Source organism: Daphnia magna, linkage group LG8 (assembly GCF_020631705.1).
Source record: "Daphnia magna isolate NIES linkage group LG8, ASM2063170v1.1, whole genome shotgun sequence".
Taxonomy (NCBI): Eukaryota; Metazoa; Arthropoda; class Branchiopoda; order Diplostraca; family Daphniidae; genus Daphnia; species Daphnia magna.
Genome location: NC_059189.1, coordinates 7,624,740 through 7,644,095, shown reverse-complemented (window position 1 = coordinate 7,644,095; position 19,356 = coordinate 7,624,740). Strand labels below are relative to the sequence as shown.

The 19,356-nt window shown below is 42.6% G+C and overlaps 3 protein-coding genes and 1 long non-coding RNA gene across 8 annotated transcripts; 2 read left to right on the top strand and 2 right to left on the bottom strand.

The window, feature by feature from the left end:
• Window positions 1-1,520: 1,520 nt before the first annotated feature.
• Window positions 1,521-10,759, top strand: LOC116933188. Its single transcript, XM_045177992.1, has 4 exons — window positions 1,521-3,296; window positions 3,376-4,163; window positions 4,368-4,853; window positions 10,612-10,759. Exons 1-4 carry the CDS (start codon window positions 1,521-1,523, stop codon window positions 10,757-10,759), a joined length of 3,198 nt encoding a protein of 1,065 aa, XP_045033927.1.
• Window positions 10,760-11,271: 512 nt separating this feature from the next.
• On the bottom strand, window positions 11,272-13,168 carry LOC116929668. Of its 4 annotated transcripts, XR_006649982.1 has the most exons (7): window positions 12,768-13,168; window positions 12,654-12,697; window positions 12,115-12,601; window positions 11,943-12,049; window positions 11,639-11,867; window positions 11,367-11,554; window positions 11,272-11,303 (listed from the first exon to the last, which is right to left on the bottom strand). It is a non-coding gene; the product is annotated as an uncharacterized LOC116929668 (long non-coding RNA). The 4 variants fall into 4 exon arrangements; XR_004398007.2 differs by having other exon boundaries at window positions 11,367-11,867; window positions 11,930-12,049; XR_004398008.2 differs by having other exon boundaries at window positions 11,367-11,867.
• A 131-nt stretch (window positions 13,169-13,299) lies between these two features.
• Window positions 13,300-14,575, top strand: LOC116929667. Its single transcript, XM_032936968.2, has 4 exons — window positions 13,300-13,338; window positions 13,559-13,636; window positions 13,697-13,945; window positions 14,017-14,575. Exons 1-4 carry the CDS (start codon window positions 13,332-13,334, stop codon window positions 14,355-14,357), a joined length of 675 nt encoding a protein of 224 aa, XP_032792859.2. The 5' UTR covers window positions 13,300-13,331; the 3' UTR covers window positions 14,358-14,575.
• A 656-nt stretch (window positions 14,576-15,231) lies between these two features.
• LOC116929666 (zinc finger protein 2) lies at window positions 15,232-19,288 on the bottom strand. 2 transcript variants are annotated; one of them, XM_032936967.2, is made up of 13 exons: window positions 18,988-19,288; window positions 18,834-18,920; window positions 18,341-18,752; window positions 17,925-18,263; window positions 17,741-17,793; window positions 17,503-17,668; window positions 17,311-17,429; window positions 17,037-17,139; window positions 16,787-16,949; window positions 16,635-16,725; window positions 16,247-16,442; window positions 15,848-16,117; window positions 15,232-15,740 (listed from the first exon to the last, which is right to left on the bottom strand). In XM_032936967.2, exons 1-13 carry the CDS (start codon window positions 19,056-19,058, stop codon window positions 15,567-15,569), a joined length of 2,244 nt encoding a protein of 747 aa, XP_032792858.1. In that variant the 5' UTR covers window positions 19,059-19,288; the 3' UTR covers window positions 15,232-15,566. The 2 variants fall into 2 exon arrangements, with proteins under 2 accessions (XP_032792858.1, XP_032792857.1); XM_032936966.2 differs by having other exon boundaries at window positions 17,925-18,266; window positions 18,988-19,285.
• Window positions 19,289-19,356: the final 68 nt, after the last annotated feature.

Below are 19,356 nucleotides of genomic sequence, written 5' to 3'. Positions count from 1 at the left end.
GACTTACACAAGACACGAGAGAAAAACACGCTGTGCGAGAACAGTACACGCTGTGAAATCGAATGTGACGCTGATACCTCTCTCTCTCTCTCCACTCAGGTCGCTGGTCGATCTCTCACTGCCACCCGTCTTCCTATTCTTTCCAGACGAAGCCTCCTCTCCGCTCGTCTACGTGAGGGACCTCTAGCGGTTCAGAACAATTGTTCATTTCGTTTTTCGTTTGTGCACTATTACAATCGTCGATACCTTTACAGAGCCGTCGATTGTTCATTTCGTTTTCGCTTGTGCACAATCACAATCGTCGATACCTTTACAGGGCCGTCGATTGTTCTTTCCGTTTTTCGTCCGTCTCACACATTCACAATCGTCGATACCTTTACAGGGCCGTCGATTGTTAATAACCTTTTCGTCCGTCTTGTATCGTCGATACCTTCTCAGGGCCGTCGATTATACAGTGGTGATTCGCAAAGGAAACTTTAAGTTACCGAAAACTCAGTTGCCTAGTGAAATGGCTCAACCACGGACACGTGACGGCAGCACTTGGAACTTGGAATCGGCTTGGAATCGGGAATGTCTCTGGAACACGTCGTCTCCCGTTTACCTCCGCGAATGAGAAGTAGCTGGGGCGTGAAAGTGTACCGGATGACTCCAACACGAGCTACTCTCAAGGATCTAGCAAAGTGGATAGACGAGATGGTGGTGGGTGAATTGATGATCAGGCCGTCTACTCATAGATCACCAGCTCCACAGAAGGAAAAGAAAGCGGGAAGTGCTAAGCCTTCCACCAAACCAACTCCTCTCTTTGGTGAAGGTCCTGTTGTTTTTCACACCTCCACAACTCCACCAGTCAAGAAACCGCAGCAAAGTCCTCCCTCTGAGAGTAATTCGTCATCGCTGAAGAAAGGCGTTATTAAGAAATGCATTTATTGTGATAACGCCCATTCGATAAAAACCTGTTCCACATTCAAAGATCTAGACGTTGCAACTAGAGTGGAGTGGGTAAAAGAGAAATGATTATGTTTCAGGTGTCTGATCGGAACACATCGGGGAACTGAGTGTCCCACCGAAATCGTCTGCAACATTGGGAACTGTGGTCAACGACACCACCCCCTATTGCACGGAGCACCTCGAGTTTATCCCGCGAATGCTTCAACCACTAAAAATGCAGGCCAGCCATCAGCAAAATCGTCTGATGGTCGTGCAATGACCATTAAAAACAGGGATACGGCTATCAACACTTCCCTAGCTATCGTCCCTGTGTTACTTCAAGCTAACGGGGTTGAAATAGAAACTTCCGCTTTTCTAGATCCAGGAGCGACCGTTAACTTAATTCCAGAAGATGTAGCTAAACAGCTCAAATACAAAGGAAATGCAAGGAATGTATCCTTTGGCTCGTTTCACGGCCAAGACCCACAGTTTCAATCAACTACGGTTAGTTTGACTGTTAAGGCTCGTGATAGATCTTTCGAATCGGATTTAAAGCAGGTTTCTACTGTGCCGACTCAGTACCTTAAGTTACCATGCCCACCGAAGGAGTTAATGGAGATCCGAAGTCGTTACCCGCATCTCAAAGACGTAAAATGGTTGATGTTGGAGAACCAACCATCCTTATTGGAGCGGGAAACCAATGGCTGCACTTACGTCTCGATGACAGACTACCTACTGTTGGAACCGACACTCCCTTTGGTTTATTGACGCCATTTGGTTTGACTTGCGTTGGCGATCTAACATTAGGGACGCAGCAGCATGATTTAACGGTTTGTCGTTCAAACAAACCACTGATGGCGGTGCAAAAACTCCGCTACCTTGTACAAGAATCACCTACGGAAGCATTACTTTTGCGCCAAGTTGAGAAATTGTGGGAAACGGAAAGCTTTCTAATTATAACTCCGACTCAACCGCTAGAATCAACCGAGGATAAACTAGCGAGGAAGAAACTCGATGCAACTATTCAATTCGACGGAACAAGGTTTGAAGTAGGTCTACCATGGGTTTCAGAAGATATCGCATTACCCGACAATTATAATAGTGCATTGCGTCGACTTTTCTCCATCGAAAACAAATTCGTTCACAATTCTAATTTTGCTGAGAGATACAAAGCCGTAATCGATGACTATGTGGGAAAGGGATTCACGCGGCCTTTCAAGGAAAGTGAATTGAAGGGCACCTTTGGGAGAAATTGGTACCTTCCCCATCATGGAGCCGTAAATCCTCGAAAACCCGAAAAGGTTAGGGTGGTCTTCGACGCTTCGGCCAAGTACCAAGGAGTTGCACTTAACGAAGTGCTGTTAAAGGGTTCCAACCTTATCAACGATATAGGTGCTACCCTTCTACTCCTTAGAGAAAAGCCGGTGTCCCTATCTGGGGATATTCAGCAAATGTTTCTTCAAGTTGGCGTGAAGAAAGAAGACCGTTCCGCTCTACGATTCCTGTGGCGTCCACCTGGCTCTCGAAAAAGACCCACCGTATATGAAATGCAGCGGCAAATCTTTGGATCGGTTTCATCCCCTTTTATCTGCTCTCAAGTGCTTCGACATATTGCTGACCTACATCGTGAAGAATTTCCCGAAGCCGCTGAACGATTCTACAAGAACTTCTATGTAGATAACCTTCTGGATTCTTTTTACACCGAAGAGGAGGCTAATCGAGCGATTAAAGACTCCACAGCATTGTTGAAAAGGGGAGGATTTCATCTGAACCAATGGCTCTCTTCATCTCGACGGGTACTGTCTCGTGTTCCAGAAGGTGATCGTAATCAACCTCGCCTGAATTTGGATCTAGAAGATTTACCTACGGAGAGAACCTTAGGCGTTTTATATGACAGCAAAAACGACAGCTTCATTTTTTATGTTAAAACCGACGTCGAAGCGAGCACTAAGCGTCGGATCTTGAGTGCAGTGTCCACCTTGTATGACCCACTGGGGTTCTTATCACCAGTGATCCTAAGCGCCAAAAGAATTCTACAAGAATTGTGGCTTGTCGGTGTCGACTGGGATTACCAAGTTCCCGAACTAATTCAACACCAGTGGAACAAATGGACGACTAATCTTAGCCAGCCGGAAGCATTCAAGATACCGCGAGCGTTAACTTCGTCCAGTGACATCCAAGACATTCAGCTACATGCCTTTTGCGATGCATCCACCGTCGGGTTTGGCTCTGTAGTATACCTACAAGTAGTCTACCGCAATAAAATCGTCACCGTAAATTTCGTAACGTCAAAGTCCCGCGTGGCACCCCTTCGTCCGCTAACCGTTCCGAAATTAGAACTCCAAGGAGCAGTTGTGGCACTACGCCTTGTGAAGTTCATTCAATCGACCCTGCTTATTTCCAATCAATCAAATCATTTATTGGTCTGATTCTAAAACTGTCCTTCAGTGGATAGCCTCAAAGACATGTCGCTTTCAGACATTTGTCGCCAATCGAATATCCGAAATCTTAGAGCATTTTCTGCCAACGCAATGGAGACATGTCTCAGGTATGGAAAATCCAGCTGATGAGTGCAGCAGAGGACTTTTCACTGGTAAGATGATGGACAATTATCGTTGGGTAAATGGCCCAGCCTTCTTGCAGCAAGAAGAAAAAGCCTGGCCGATAACCATTAAGCTTCCTGGACCTTCTGTCGAAGATCCAGAGGTATCAGCCACCAACTGGATTGGGCTCGTTTACGGCCCCGCTGAAGAAAATAGGATCCGCTCATTATTGGAACGAAATTCCAACTATGATCTAGTGATGCGAATTGTTGCAAGGGTTTTTCGTTTTATTTCCAACTCGAGGTTGGAATCGTCGAATCGTGACAATTCGCGTATTGGTGTGAAATGCATTCAGCGCGCTGCTAATTGTTTCATCAAATTGGCACAATTGGATACCTATTCTGATGAAATAGAGGCTTTAAAGGACAAAAGGCCTTTAAAATTGAGTTCGACGCTGATAACTTTATCGCCATTTCTGGACGAGCAAAGAATATTGCGAGTAGGAGGTCGCTTGAATTACGCTCCTCTTTCGTTCGACATCAAGCATCCTAAAATCCTGCCCCATGATCATCCACTCACGCGTTTAATCGTCATGAGAGAGCATGATCCACTGTTCCATCCATCTACAGAGAGACGGCCCAGCTCAATAAGGTCTCAATATTGGATCATCAAAGGACGAGTAGCTATCAAAAGGTATCTGCACAAGTGCTTTACTTGCAAACGGCATAGAGCTACTCCCTGCATTCCTTTAATGGCCCCGCTTCCGCGTCATCGCCTTGTTCCGTTCCAACGTCCTTTCACCCATGTGGGAATGGACTATTTCGGCCCATGCAACATCACCATTTTTCGCCGCAAGGTAAAATGTTATGTTTTACTGATAACGTGTCTCAACACTAGGGCGGTACACTTGGAAGTTGCAGCCTCACTTGACTTGTCGTCTTTTCTGATCACCTTTGCTTCGTTCACCGCTCGAAGAAGTCGTCCGTCAGTCGTGTATAGCGACAATGGAACTCAAATTGTTGCTGGGAACAAGGCAATCCAACAAGGCATCCAGCGTCTCAAGGAGCAAAATATCGTCGGACAAATGGTTAAACGGGAAATCGAATGGCATTTCTCACCACCATTGGCACCACATTTCGGAGGCGTTTGGGAAAGTCTCGTAAAATCAGCAAAAGTGGCTCTGGAAGCCATTGTGGAATCACGTCCGCTTACCGAAGAGCTTTTACGAGGTTTCGTGATTCAGGCCGAATCATTGCTGAACGAACGTCCACTGACCTACGTCAGTATGGACCCTCGAGATCCCGAACCACTAACCCCGAATCATTTTTTGTTAGTACAGAGCTCACCAAACACAGAAGACGACGTCATCGAGGACGAGAAATTGTATTCTCGAAAACATTGGGAGGCCATGCAAGTCATGACGACACACTTCTGGCGCCGATGGCCTCACGAGTACCTTCCCACGCTCACTGACCGTCGAAAATGGCTCTTCGATAAGAAGAACTTGGCAGTGGACGATACCCACATAACACAAGGCAGTCCGTCGGATGTCCGACAGATGTCGGGGTCGGATGTTGAGTACATCTTTTTGATATCCTCCGGACAGCCCGATATTCGATTTGGATGTCCTATGGATGTATTATTTTTTGGTTTTGACCGCCCTCAACAGCGCCGTCGGACATTCTAAGGATATCCGAATGGGCTTTCATTTGGCTATAAATATGACATGTATTGGACCTCAAATCTAGAAAAAACATTAGACTATGTCAGGATCCGAACTCGGGTCTCCCGCTCCTCAGTCGGATATTATATTATATTATTTTTATTTTTTATATTATTATATTATTATTTTTTATTATATTTATATTATTTTACCGATTTTTTCTTTACTTCTTTGGTTTTAGTCAATAAGAATTACTGTTTTATTCTTTCATATGTAAGTGGGCCCAGGGTAGCAATGGCAGAGGTAGGAGCATCTAGTAGAAATGCTACTAGAGTAAGACTCCATGGGACAATAATTAAAATCCCAGTTCCTCTGCCAAACATTTTAAAATGTGGGGAGAAATCCTGTCAAGGTGAGCGAGGTAGCGGTCCCTGGTCTGGGGATCGCAAGAGACAATTGGCGGAGACACACATAAAAGAAAGACATTCTAGGAGAGGGGTTCAGTACACCACCCAGTATGTCTGCCTTGGCTGTAAAAAGGAATTTAATTCGTTTATTTCAGCCGGCAGACATGCAAGACCTTGTACTGAGTCCCTTTCCTCCAGTATTCTCCGCCAATCCCTCGAACTAACCATTGTATCTGCAATGGATGGTTCGAAGGGGTCTCCTAATCCCGCTCACTCTTCTCTCCCCACGTTTTCCCCTTCCAGAATTGAAGGGGACAAAATCATTTTTAAATACCCTGGGAAACCCACGAAGTGTCCTAGGTGTGAGTGGACTACCTTGGCAACTAACACCAGAGCCATGGGTAGTATCCACAGACACCTAGAGACAGCCCACACACTCCGACTAGTTAAATATTGGGAATGCGGAGTGTGTGGATTTGCTGGAGATGGCCCTACACTAAAAGGACATTACCAAAGGTTACATTCTAATAACAACCCATCACCCTCCATCCGATTTGCTGGGATATCCAGTATGGATGGCTCCAACCGTGACTCTTCTGCTGCAGTGATCTCTCTAGAGGATGTTACTGCAACAGAAGACGAGCGTGATGAGCTATCCGTGGTGGAAATCCCAGCGATCGAGGAATCCCTTGGTAATGTCCTGTCCCCAGCAAATTTTACCGCTAGCCCTATTTTAGATCTTGGGAGGGAGTTCGCCTCCTCTTTTAATACACCAAATTTTAGTTGGCTTTATGAACTCGCCCCACAAGAAAATACTAGCCCCACAATTTTATTACAAGAGATTTTAGACCCTTCACCTAACCCCGAGACCTTAACCTTTGTCCCCAGTCAGCAAAGCAATCGAGGACGTAGTCATAACAGCTCAGAAGAGCAGAGCCAAACAGACGACGATTTTGTCAGTCTCTGGGTTCCTGCCTTCTTGAGCTGCGAGACCCTACACGACCTAGACGACGTCCTCGAACGTTGCACAGCTGACTGGCTCCCTAAAGCACAAATTTTACAAGACCCTAGCCCTGAACAACCCCGAGGAAACCCTGAAAAAAGAAAAAGAAACCAAAACCGGCAGATGCAGAAGGCCCGGCGACATATCAAGCAAAAGGCGTACGAGGCGAGGAAGATTCAGCGGCTCTTCAACATTAACCCAAGAAGAGCCGTTCAAGAGGTGCTCGAAGACCGTTCACCCTCCTACGATGGTACTGTACAAGCTGCGGAGGAATATCTCAAGAGGACTTACAACCGATTGAGACCATCTCCGCAGCAGTGCCAAAGTGCGAGGGAACTCTACGACACCTGCGACTGGTCCCAACCTTCAGAGGACCAGATGAACTTCCTTAATCGTGCGCCAACCCAACAAGAGCTTGAAGCTAAGCTTCGCCGGGCTACCAACACATCACCAGGGGTTGATGGCCTAGAATACCGTCATCTTAGAGCCATCGACCCCAACTGCATTCTGCTTGGAAACAGTTTGTAAAATGGTTTGGAAGCTAGGGGTTCCTAATTGTTGGAAGACATCGCGAACTGTCCCCATTTTCAAGAAAGGGGACACTAGCGACTATTCCAACTTTAGACCAATATCCCTTCTTCCTACCATTTACAAACTGTTCTCGGGAGTGATCAGCCAGAGAATAACGCAAGTCGCTTCAGACCTTGGCTGGTTATCTCCCGAGCAAAAGGGTTTCCTCCCGGGGGTCCATGGTATTCAGGAACATACACAGCTCTTACAGACGGTTGTCGAGGAGACAAAGACCAAACGAAAGCACATGTCTATAGCATGGCTGGACATGTGCAACGCGTTTGGATCTGTGCCTCACGCCGTTCTGAATGAGCTGTTCACATCACTTCCAATACCAGAGGACCTCCGGCGCATCCTGGTGGACATATATTCGGAAAATCGGATGGATTTTGCCGTTGGGAAAGAATCCATCCGCATTTTCCCGACAACAGGTGTTCGCCAGGGTGACGCTCTTAGTTCCCCTATTTTTAACCTGGCTTCCGAGCCCCTCGTCAGGGCCGGAAAATCCAATATTAACCCCGGATTTTTATTATTTGGCTCGCTCGAGAAAACCACGGCATATGCTGACGACATTGCCGTGGTAACAAATTCCCCTCCGAGCTCCAAAATATTTTAAACGTTTTTACCCTCACCGCAAACACCTTGGGGCTGCAATTTAATGCCGGGAAGTGTGCTTGCCTGGTCTTCGACAAAGGCAAGCCGTCTGACGCCCAGTGCCGAATTGGTGATCAATTAATTCGGTGCTTGGGTCCAGACGACCAAGAAACATATCTTGGTACACCGATCGGAGGAAAATTGCGGTTCCGACCACCAACTGACCTTATCCCTAACCTCGACAAGATTGCCGCCTCCCACCTCGCACCATGGCAAAAACTCGAAATCTTCCGTAGCCACCTTCTTCCCTCCCTTTCCCATCACCTCGCTTCGGGTCGGGTCCTGAAAGACTGCCTTACCCAACTGGACACTGAGTGTAGGAAGTTTCTAGGCCTTATTTGCAACCTTCCCAATCACGCAACGGTCCCGTTTTTCTATGCGGACCGGCGGGTTGGGGGCCTAGGAACATGCCGCCTCACTGATGATGCCGATATCTGGACCATCGCCAGGGCTGCTCAGCTCCTCACTTGTAGAGACCCTACAGTGAGGAACATATGCCGAGAGCAGCTCCATGACACCATCCGGCGAGGGTTCAGAAACGAGCATCCAGGAGTGTTGCCAGTTGGGGAATATCTTTCGGGATCCGTGGATGGGGGGCTCTACAGACTGAGGTACGCGGAGGCAGGGTCCAATCTTTGGACTCTTGCCCGCCAAGCTGCCAAACGACTGGGAGTGCGGATTGATGTATCCGGCGACGAAAATCTAAGAATTGTCGCCGATGACGTCTCCGTAAGCCCAGTCAAGGCAGTCCGCGGACTTCGGAAAGTAGCTCGGCAGCGCTATACCAGGGACCTAATTTCCGACAAGAGCCACCAGGGAGTAGTTGCCACTGGCCTCTCCCTGGAAGACAAGTCGAAAGACATGGCTCGCCTGGTATCCTGCCGTACGCCCCTCTCCTTCCGAGACTGGAGATATCTTCACAGGGCCCGGCTCGACATCCTTCCTCTTCGGGGGCACTCGTGGTTTTGCTCACAGGAGCAAGACACGAGTTGCCGCCGATGCGGAAAGGAAAACGAGACCGGGTTTCATGTGCTTAACCACTGCGAAGAAGGTCTCCAGCTCGCCACCAAGAGGCACAACACCATCCAAGATCTCTTGGAGTCGCTGCTAGTCAAGCAGGGACACGACGTCACGATCAACAATGCCATCCCCGGGCAAAGGTTAAGACCAGATGTTGAATTTCAACTATCCGGTTCCCGGGTGATGGTCGACGTCGTGGTCTGCTATGACCAACCAGGGAGTATGGAGAATGCCTACCAGCGGAAATATGATAAATATTCTTCGCATGGGAGGATTCTCCCCCTGGTTGTCGGGTCTCTTGGATCATGGTACCCCAGGAACGACGAAATCCGTTCGATTCTTGGAATCAACGGAAGATCCTGGGGGGCCTTCCGATTCAAGGCCCGATTGGCAGCGATCCAGGGATCAATGGATATGGTGTGTGCCCATTTCCATCATGGTGCACCAAACCCCGAAGCTGAGGATAACCCCCCTCTTCCCGTAGTAACTCTATACCCAGTAGATTTGTAGATTCTTAACCATTTATTTTATTTATGTAATTTTAGTAATATTTTTAAATGCACCCACCCCATACATGTTTATTCCCCTTCCGGAAACCCCTCCATAAACTATTCCACTGTGCCAATCTATAGATATATTGTATTTTATTTTCGAACAATACAATCGAATTGTTGTAAAACACTTGAGCTTTTTCGATAACAAATCACATACAGGATTTTTAAGAAGTCAAGATGATGTCGAACTTAGGTTAAACCAGAAGTGTATAAATTTAAATTAAACAATTTAGGCTGAATATTTTTTGAATTTTAAACTTCAGCATGATTTATTAAGTTTAAAGTAGTTTTTTATTATTTGAAATTAAAATCCTATCACAAGTATACTTGCTTTGAATATTATTAGATTCCGAATAATATATATTTTCTGTAAGTTAATTTCCAATGGCCTGGTTCCCGTAAGCTAAATGGAAAGCCTGTGCAAAAAAACTCACGACTTACATATATTTTATTCATTTTTTTTAATAAAATTAAAAATAATCCATCCGGCAAATACATAATTACTCCTTAATTTTTTCAAAATTTCGTATTAAATTATGGACTTAAAATAAAAATATGTTCAAGGGTAAAATTTGAACACGGTTATGTTTTCCCCTTTTGGAAACAAAGAAATTTTGACAAATAATAATAAAACTTAGTGATCGGCCCCAATTAGTTCTAATCGAGTTAACCGCCCCGCACCGATAAAGTGCATTCGGGGTTGAATTGAGGTACCACTTTTTCAACTGGGGCGGTGCGGGGAAAAATTTGAGGTTAACCCGTTGCCCCGAAGCAATTTAAAAAAAACGCCGTTCTTTCGGTTTCAGAGTAAAAATCGGGGCAAGCGGGTAGAACGAGCTATTATCGGGGTTGTTATCGGATAGATCGGGTGAAACAGTAAATCGATAATTTTTTTTGCATTGATGAATCGATTGATTGCAATCCAATTGATTGCAAACCCAAATTGAATTCGGGGAGAAGAATTTTCCACCCTGAGCCACGCCTCGTTGGCCCGAAATGAGAAACCCGATTTGCAAAAAAGCGCCCCGATTGGCTCGAAGCCGATCCTTAAATGAAACAATTGAAAATCTTCTTGGCTGTTGGAAGGAGGTCCGTAGAATATAATTTTCGCACATCCATTGCACTTCCAAGGTGACTAGCCGACGGACATCCCTGGGACTACCCATTGAGTACATAGATATCTAACGGATGTTCGGCCATGATTCGGACATCCGACGGCAGAAATGTGCTATATGGGTACCTTGCTTGTGGTGGCCCCGAATTCTCCTAGAGGACATTGGCCCATTGGTCGTGTAACCCGAGTCATCCCCAGTCCAGATGGAGTCGTCCGATCGGTGTACGTCAAGACCCCTACTGGAGAATACTACCACCCAGTGTCAAAATTATGTTTATTAGAGTCTGATGTTACTGATGTATAATTGTTTTTTCTGTAATCAGTAACAGGCCCCTCTGTTAACGACAGAAGTCGTTAGTGATTTAATGTAATTTAATTTTCGTTTTTTTTTTGGATGTGTGTGTGTGTATATATGTAAGTTTGCGTTATAGCCGAGGGGCAGACAAGTCTGAACTTGTCTGACCTTGGCTGAACTAACCCTTTGTTTTTTGTAAAAGGTTACCCTCCCTTACACTTCCGCCACCCCATTTACACCTAAAAGCTAATTGTCACGTTAGCGCCCTTCTTTTGTTTTTTCCCTCCCCTGCTTAGTCTCGCTCCCCCGCCGTAGTCGATGACGGAGGAAAATGCAGCAATGAGGTTAGTCTGAATCGTTTTCGTGGTGGTAGCAGTCGCAACCTGTTGCCCCAACTTTCCCGTGTTGTAACCTCGTGTCGTGTTTTAAATACATCGCAGCCTGGCCCTTTTGGCCACTGAGTTAGCCACATCCCGTCTTCGTCGTTTTACTTCGGTGGTTAACAAGTTTTATCCATTTTGTCAGAGCTTTTTTCTCATTAGACAGTTTTCATCTGATAAATACACAAAGCGTTAATAAACGAAGGTGATTTAGAATTTTTTTTTATTATAAATACCTGGTAGCTTCATTGCTGAAGGCGTGTACCACCGGGTAGCAGCTCTTCATCACAGTGGTTTTTGCAGGATTCTCAATGTTCGTGGAAGTAATTGCTGTCACCAAACTGGCAGTGACACGACCACGTCGATAGTTGATCCATATTTCCCTCTTGCTTTGCTTTCGAGTTAGTTCTTCAATGGCTTAAGACTGTTCCTCCGAAACAGCATACCGATGAAATTTTTTTTCAGATTCATGAGGGAGTAGATTTAATGGTTTTCCTTTTTAGCTCACTGGAAAATATTGTTGACATCGGTTGAGGAAGAGAAACTCTTAGCTCCATGGGAATGAAATGTTGGCTATACTTGGGTAGGACTGTGAGAAGACCACTTGGTATGTTGTTGCTCATGAACTGATCCATCATGTCGGTAAATTCTTGCACAGATAGTTCACTGTGATTTCCCTTATATGTTTCTTTCCTTTCTTCTGTGTGTTCTCAATTCAGACACGGTGTCTACCATTCCTTGTAAAGATATACAACAATGTGCTAGGTGAACATAGAATTTACTTTATGAAAAATTTTACTTATAGGCCTTACTGACTTCCTCAACCATTGCATGGGCTTGTCAGTAACGGTTAATATACTTTTCCGTGAGTTTATTACTTGACAGGATCGCGCCTACGTGACTGCAGCATTCTCCGAGACTACACATTAATGGAAAGGAAATTTTAACCAGAATTAATATCTTTATACAAGCAAGAACAAATACCTAGCAATGCAATCGCAATGTGCAGTAATGACACCACCAGCAGAATTAAATGCCACCCAGGGTCTCAATGATGGTGGCAGATTAAATGCCATAGAGTGGTGCACTTTTTCCTGTGCCAAAACATTCCCATTACCTAGTTTTAATGCCTTAAAGTAAAAAAAACAATCCATCGCCAACAAGTATTTCGTAGGATTTGCAGCTTTTATAATTCTTTATTTCGCCTGCTGTGTAAAAGTTGTTTCGGTATACGAGGTAATGCCAGATGTCACCAAATTCAACTGATGGTAAAACATGCCCAAGCTCCTTATGTGATGTCCAGTATCCATTCTCGATGCTCTATGGGCAATCACATCTTACATCATAGAGCTTCGACATGTATCTTTCTTTAGCATCTTTTGGTAACGTTGAAGAGTAACTGGATAAATCAAACAATTCTATGACAGCATCATAGACAAGTTCTTCAATGTTCTCATTTGTCATTCCTATTCTAAAATGTAGCCATGATTATTAATGGAAATATACGCGTTTCACTTTATTACCTTTTAGTGTTGTTTTGAATTTTCTTGTTTACATTTGGAAAGCCCTATACACGACATAAAAAGGTGGCCATTAATTTTCAGTTTGCGACAATATAATTAGGCTTAATCTCTTACCCAGATGATGGTGCTAGTTATCCAATGCACTGAAACACAGAAAGATTTCACTGAGAGGAGAATTTTTAATGCTAAACTTGTTTCCCTATTCAAATCCTAGCAAAACACGGTATGGCTGGAAAAATAATGGAGGATACGCCGTTGCCGGACTACAGGAATCCTGCTATCTGCACGGTGAAAGAGGTACATTAGTTGAAAATGGTACTATGGATTATATTTAGATTTCGAGTGTTTGAAATTGGCCAACACAAATGGTATTTGTGTTGCAAAAGTTCGTCATTCCATGGCATTTTTTCTACCCTGACGAAGACCATGGTTGATTTACCCAAGCAGGCAATAGTATTTCAATGCATTGCGACTGTATAGGCAGAGTAATAGAGGGGATGGTGGCGTCGCCCTGTCGAAATTCTCCATAAGGCTATGTCCGAGGTTTTTCAAGATTTTTTCAATTGTTTGGCGGACGTTACAGAATAGCTCTCCCTTAAACGCAGCGCCGCCACGCGTAGCCTTCAGTCAAAATAAGCAAGAAAATCATTCTTCATTCCTTTCCACGATTTCCACCCCATGACTGGTAATATTCAAGGGAATGTCTCTTTCAAATCCGTTGAAATAAAAATCTTCAAGAAAAACTTGCTTCTTTTGTGGTGTCAATTATCAGGATGAAAACAAAAGAATTGGTATTTTTCGTGTACCTAAGAACAAGTTTTCTAGTTGGCAATTAATCATTCCAGAGCTGAAGCAAGCATCGTTACTGTGTGAAAAGCATTTTAATGAGTCAGATGTTTTAAAAGGATTTACAGATGGCACAGTGTATCATCCCTATGGAAGATGGAGATTAAGTATTTCTGCTGTTCCTAAACATTTGTTGGGTATAATTAATATTATTGTGCTGTAAAACTTGTAGTAAGTTCTAACGTTACTTGAAACAGGTATAAAGGAAGCTTCTTCCAAAGTAGTCAAACGTACTCCTCTGAAACAACTGTTTTCAGTCAACACACAACAGAAGAAACGTGATGGCATACAAGCTAAAATTTCTAGTGTTCATTCTATGTCCAACAATCACCAAAACCTACCATCACCTCTGGGTAATGGAGCAAAGAGACACAAACCATTAAAAAAAACTGTTGGTACCGAGAATACAACACCTAACCAACATAACAAAAAATTGAAACTTATAAGTAAGTTGTTATATATTTCAATCAGTTTTTAGTAACTATATTTGTATTTTTCAAATTAAATGTCATTGCAGGCCACCAAGCACCTAGTCGTGTTTCTAAAAGCAATACTCCATTTCAATCGGTTGCTTTACCAACCCTACAACATCCAGAAACAGAAATCATTGGTGGCATTGATCTGATGGAGACTGATGAGCCTTTTAATTTGCCAATTGAGACTCTAACCACAGTAGAAGAAGACACTGCTAGTTGTGAAACTACTACTGCATTTCAATCGGCTGCTTCACCGCCTCATCAAGAAGATGAATCACAACTCAATGGTGACAATGATCATACAGAAACGGGTGAGAAATTCAATGTGAAAAAGTCAAAGAAAAAGAAACAGCAAATACAACGGATAAAACTTAAAGTTTGATATTTATTTCATTTCATGAAAAAAGGAAAAATATTTATAAATCATCAACTATTTGCATTATGGTATAATTTGTAGTATAATTTAAGTGTAACTTTACATTTGAGATTTGTTGCTTTACAGACAGCATGTTGTAATCTTATTTTACGGACTCGCGGGGAAATTTCAGTTTAGTTCTTGGAAAAATCCGCAAGGTGTCACCCTTTTTAAGGGAGACGGCTCGGACATAGCCTTATGGAGAATTTCGACAGGGCAACGCCACCATCCCCTCTATTACTCTGGTATAGGAGGGTAAGTATGTAACTAGTTTTTGTTTATACATGTCGATCGATCTACTATCGAAATATGTCGCTATACCGATAATTAGTATCGATAGCCACGCGAAACCGCTAGATGGCGTTGGTGGATGGTGATTATTTTCTGCGAAATAAAATAAATGGCCCTAGCCAAGGTGCTAAAATTTTAGGGGGTAATGTGGCGTTCTGTAACCGGGGGGGTGCCTCTTTTTTGTGGAGGATACTGTACCAAGTTGAAAAATTTGATCAAGAATTTAAAATATGATCGAAACGGCAAGTCTCACGGTGCCCTTCTCTTTATTCTGGATTTTCGGAGCCGTTAGAAAAGTTTTCAGTTTGATCTCTCTGTTATATAATATACTGCTGTCACAGATTTTTCTGTTTTAACCGAAAGAAAAATGAACAAAACTACAAGTTAAATGAAAAATCATAATTTAATACTAATTAGTTTTTTTTTTCGTTTGTGATCGAACTCTGTGCTCTACAGTCAGTGATCAACTGCTCATGCCTTCCTTTTCCGCAAATACAGTTTAGTGTAAAAATCCGTTTTTTATTACTAGACGTTCTGCGTGACTTTGAGGTGACGGTACAAAATAGCTTTATTGGATTCTATTTTAACTCAGGTTACAACTTGCAAGAAAAGATTTATAATCGATGTTGACAAAAATAGGTTAAGGGTATGTAGTCCCAAGCAATTACATTTAGGCAAATACCGTTGTTGCAGCCAACTTTTCATTTATATTCGTGATTATACGTCATCTAAGGATAAACCAACTTCGCCTCATTTTTGCTGTCGATGATTTTCGACGATACTGGTAAAAAACAAATAAATTGTGTTCCTTTCAAAGAAACACATGTAACATGTAAAACGGTCCACGTGAAGTATCAAAAATTTTTAGTTTTCTATCCTTAGATTTCAACCGGAAATCCCAGAAAATTCCTTGGCATCCGTTAAGGGTGTAAGCGAGGAGCGGAAAAGAAGAACACCTTCGTCGGATATAGTACTAGTGCCATGAGTAGTCAGATGTTCACTGTCAGAAGGACCAGTTTCAATGGTGGCAGGAACTTGGAGTGCGGAGCCATTCTCCAGCTAAAGAAAAATATGAAGAATTATTTCATAATACGTTCACCCCCAAGAGAATTCCAAGTTATTCGCATCGGCAAATGGGCAAAGTAGGTTGACTAAAACAGACTCACGGAAAAGTTGTCGAGAAGCACGGTCGAAGGATTCGGCAACGTGACATTACCAGAAGAAATTTCACCGCGAACAGGTTGGACATTGTTTTGTCGAGCTACTGGCTGATCCTGAAGCTGCTCACTTTGATCCTGTGCCTCCTGCTGGTGCTGTTCGATGGATGTTCTTTCGTGAATTTTCCTATGTTTATAGTAGTTTGCACGGACGCGGAAGGCCTTTCCGCACGTAGGACACACGTGATTTTTTTCCCCAGTGTGAAGAGTACTATGAATCTAGTGAAAAGTTAAAGTTGAGCTTCAAGAAAGATTTGCTGCTATCACCAATACAAAATAAGAATAACCATGGTGTATGTGTAGACTACGATCGAGCGAATTTTACTCAAGACCTAGGACGGAACCTACCTTTAGATCTTTCAACGTCTTAAAGGCTTTCCCACAAATTTCGCAGGCAAAATTGCGCACTGTGTTATGGACGTAGCTCATGTGACTGGTTCGTTGCTTGTTAGTTCGAAAAGTTTTATTGCATTCGTGGCAAGCAAACGGATGTTCGCCAGTGTGAATGGTCATGTGGACTTTTAAGTGTGAACGATGTTTAAACCTAAAAAAAAAAGGAAAAAAAAAAAGAGGGAAGATAAGCAAATTTCAAAATTTGTCGAATATTTTTTAAAAAAGAAGACAAATAAACATCACATTCTGATATCGGTAAATCCAGAAGTAATCAAACCAAATAGCTTGGAAATAAATTCCTTTAACTAATAAACTAGATAAACTAAGATCGGAGGAAACTCACGCGGCATTACATACGCTGCAAGAGTAGGGCCGGACACCCGTATGGATTCTGATATGCTGTTCTAAATTCGCTTTGCTTTTCGAGCCTTTACCTGAAATTTCATGACTTTAAGCACACATTACTAGCAGAATGCAAAAGAATGCAATACCTACCACAATAGGGACATGAGAAGAGGGGCTCAGTAATGGCATGTCGTTTGACATGTGCATTCAACGTGTAACGACTAGCGAACGCCGCATCGCAAATATGACACTTCAGATCACGAATCCCCGAATGGGACTTAACATGATTTTCCAACGCAGTTTCAGTTTTCACCTGAATTATTTTAGGTTCAACGACAATGGTCGAAAAAAATTTGTTTGAAAAGATCCGGTGAGTGCTTCGAAACAAAGAAATGGTTACCTTCTTGCCGCAAATATGACACACGTATTCACCCTCATTCGCATGTAACGTGTTGCTATGTGTTATTTGTTGAGCCTTGTCTGGGAATCGTGAATCACAATACCTGAAAATTGCATCATTTCTCTTAGCTGTAACTTGAAAAAACATGTAAGTGGAAATTAATGTAAAAAACAAAAATAATAATAATAATTAAAAAAAAAACAAAGAAAAAAAAACGGTGCGACAGCCAACATTTTGTAGAAGTTATTACACTGTAGGCTTGTGATACACTTACTTGCATTGGTACGGAAGTGGATTATCTTCAGATGGGTGTTTGTCCAGGTGCTTTTTTAACTCAAAATTAGTTTTGAATCTTTTCCCACAGAGTTCACATGTGAACAAAAATTGCTCATCCTTAACCAACGAACGAAAAATATATATATGTACAAACTAATCGTTTACCAAGAGCATATAAAGATCGTGATACCTTAGAACCGTGAACAGTTCTTTTGTGGACACGAACTGTTGTTGCCCGTTTAAACGTCTTTCCACAGACATCACACTCATGGGGACGTTTATTCGAATGAACCTGTCGATGAAGCACCAGTTTCGAATTATCTTTAAATATTTTCCCACACGTCTCACAAGGGTACCTATGAAAATATGGAAGGGAAAAAAGCTGTTAGTAGTTAAGTGACTTATACATGTTGATCTAAATTGAATACTCAGCTAGGTGTGAAAGGCGATGGATTCGGTAGTAGTTTACTGATCGGCAAACCTAAACAAACATAATTTTCTTAATTCGCACTTTATATGCATGCACACATTCATATACGCAAACACACATTCGTACACAAAGGAACAACTAAAAACACACAATCAAATACTTAACCTAAAAATTAACAATACCTTGTCGCAAAGCTGGCATGGGAAAATGGGAACTGAGTCATGAAGGGTCGCATAATGCTCCTTAACATCCTTTGGGCTACCACGAATCTCTTCGGTACAATATTGACATTTCCAAACCTGATCTTTGCCTCCACCCACCAACATTTCAAATATTTTGGTATTTTGGCCCTTCTGGATGTATTCTTTAAGCCTCCCTGCTTCCTCACCATCCAGTTTCCGGTTTAGCTTTGATTCAAGATATTCTAGTGTGAAAACCAATTTTTTTCTTTTCCTGGGTACAGGTGGATCGGATTTTCTAGCAAACATGGCTGAGCGTGTCCTTTTACCAATAGAATACTCCTCCTCATAAATTTAAAACCAACATTAAAGGAGTGAGTTCAGTATTGTTACAGAATTCTAGAGAAAAACCAACAAACTTTCTCTTCAGCATCTGATGGATCATCTGTCAGATTGTCATCATCTGATAGACAATCAGTTGACTCTGACTCTTCTGATTCTTCTCCAGATAAAATGCAGGTATCCTTAATAGCTGTTTCAAGTAATTTATCAACAGTAAGAACTGTTGTTGATGGAGAACTGGTAACATTATTGGTTTCACTTTGCTTCAGTGTGACAGCAGCAATAGTGTTCTGAGTTGGAGGGATCATAAGAGCTTGATCTTCAATAATTCCTTCATTATGAAATTGAACACCATGCTGAATTGCCAGTAACTTTTGGGCATCTTGACAATTATTGTAAAAGCTTTCCAATTCTTGAACTTTAGTTGTGCAAGATTGACAAAGTGTGGTAGGTAGCTTGTCGGAGTCTTCAATCTTGATATCGAGGAATCTGAATTATTTAAGTAACAAAGTAATGATATCAAAAGCAAAGCTACTTCTGCTTAACTAGCAAAATATTCAAGGCAGCTACCTACGAATTGTGGATATCAAAGGGTTTTCCCCACTTTCTGAAAAAAGATGCAAATACACAGGGTTGTACATCTGAATTCCACATAGCCTGCAAGACAAATGTAGGTATAGACAAAATATTTCAATATTAAAGCTGGAAAAGAAACTGAATTAACCTGCAAGTCCAGATCGATGTCGGATCAGCTGGATTAATTCCATCACCTTGGTTTACCAACAACACGTACATTTTCTGAATACTATTTTGGTAGTATAAAGCCTACTCAAGTATCCCAATTCGAAAATATCTCGAAGGACGTCTATACCAGTCTATACCATGCGCCAAGCTTGGTTTTGGTGTCCAAAATGGCGTCGATACGATGTTTCCTACTTTGTACGTAAGGACATGTCATACTCATAACCATGCAGATTTTGGGGCTTTGTGTTGTTTGTTATTAAAACTGTATATAATTTGACTATTCTCAATCGCAGTTAATAAAAATTTGAAGAATTTTGGGGGCCATATAAAATTACCACGCTTAAACAAA

Excerpts from the sequence above, each read along its gene's own strand:
- LOC116933188 (XM_045177992.1), top strand. The coding sequence starts at position 1,521 with ATGCCCACCGAAGGAGTTAATGGAGATCCGAAGTCGTTACCCGCATCT. Across the intron at positions 3,297-3,375 it reads CAGTTGTGGCACTACGCCTT|TGGATAGCCTCAAAGACATG; the intron begins GTGAAGTTCATT and ends ACTGTCCTTCAG. Across the intron at positions 4,164-4,367 it reads GGACGAGTAGCTATCAAAAG|GGCGGTACACTTGGAAGTTG; the intron begins GTATCTGCACAA and ends TCTCAACACTAG.
- LOC116929667 (XM_032936968.2), top strand. Across the intron at positions 13,637-13,696 it reads TGTTCCTAAACATTTGTTGG|GTATAAAGGAAGCTTCTTCC; the intron begins GTATAATTAATA and ends TACTTGAAACAG. Across the intron at positions 13,946-14,016 it reads CAAAAAATTGAAACTTATAA|GCCACCAAGCACCTAGTCGT; the intron begins GTAAGTTGTTAT and ends ATGTCATTGCAG.
- LOC116929666 (XM_032936966.2), bottom strand. The coding sequence starts at position 19,058 with ATGTACGTGTTGTTGGTAAACCAAGGTGATGGAATTAATCCAGCTGAT. Across the intron at positions 18,921-18,987 it reads ACATCGATCTGGACTTGCAG|GCTATGTGGAATTCAGATGT; the intron begins GTTAATTCAGTT and ends TTTGTCTTGCAG. Across the intron at positions 16,950-17,036 it reads GTCATATTTGCGGCAAGAAG|GTGAAAACTGAAACTGCGTT; the intron begins GTAACCATTTCT and ends AAAATAATTCAG.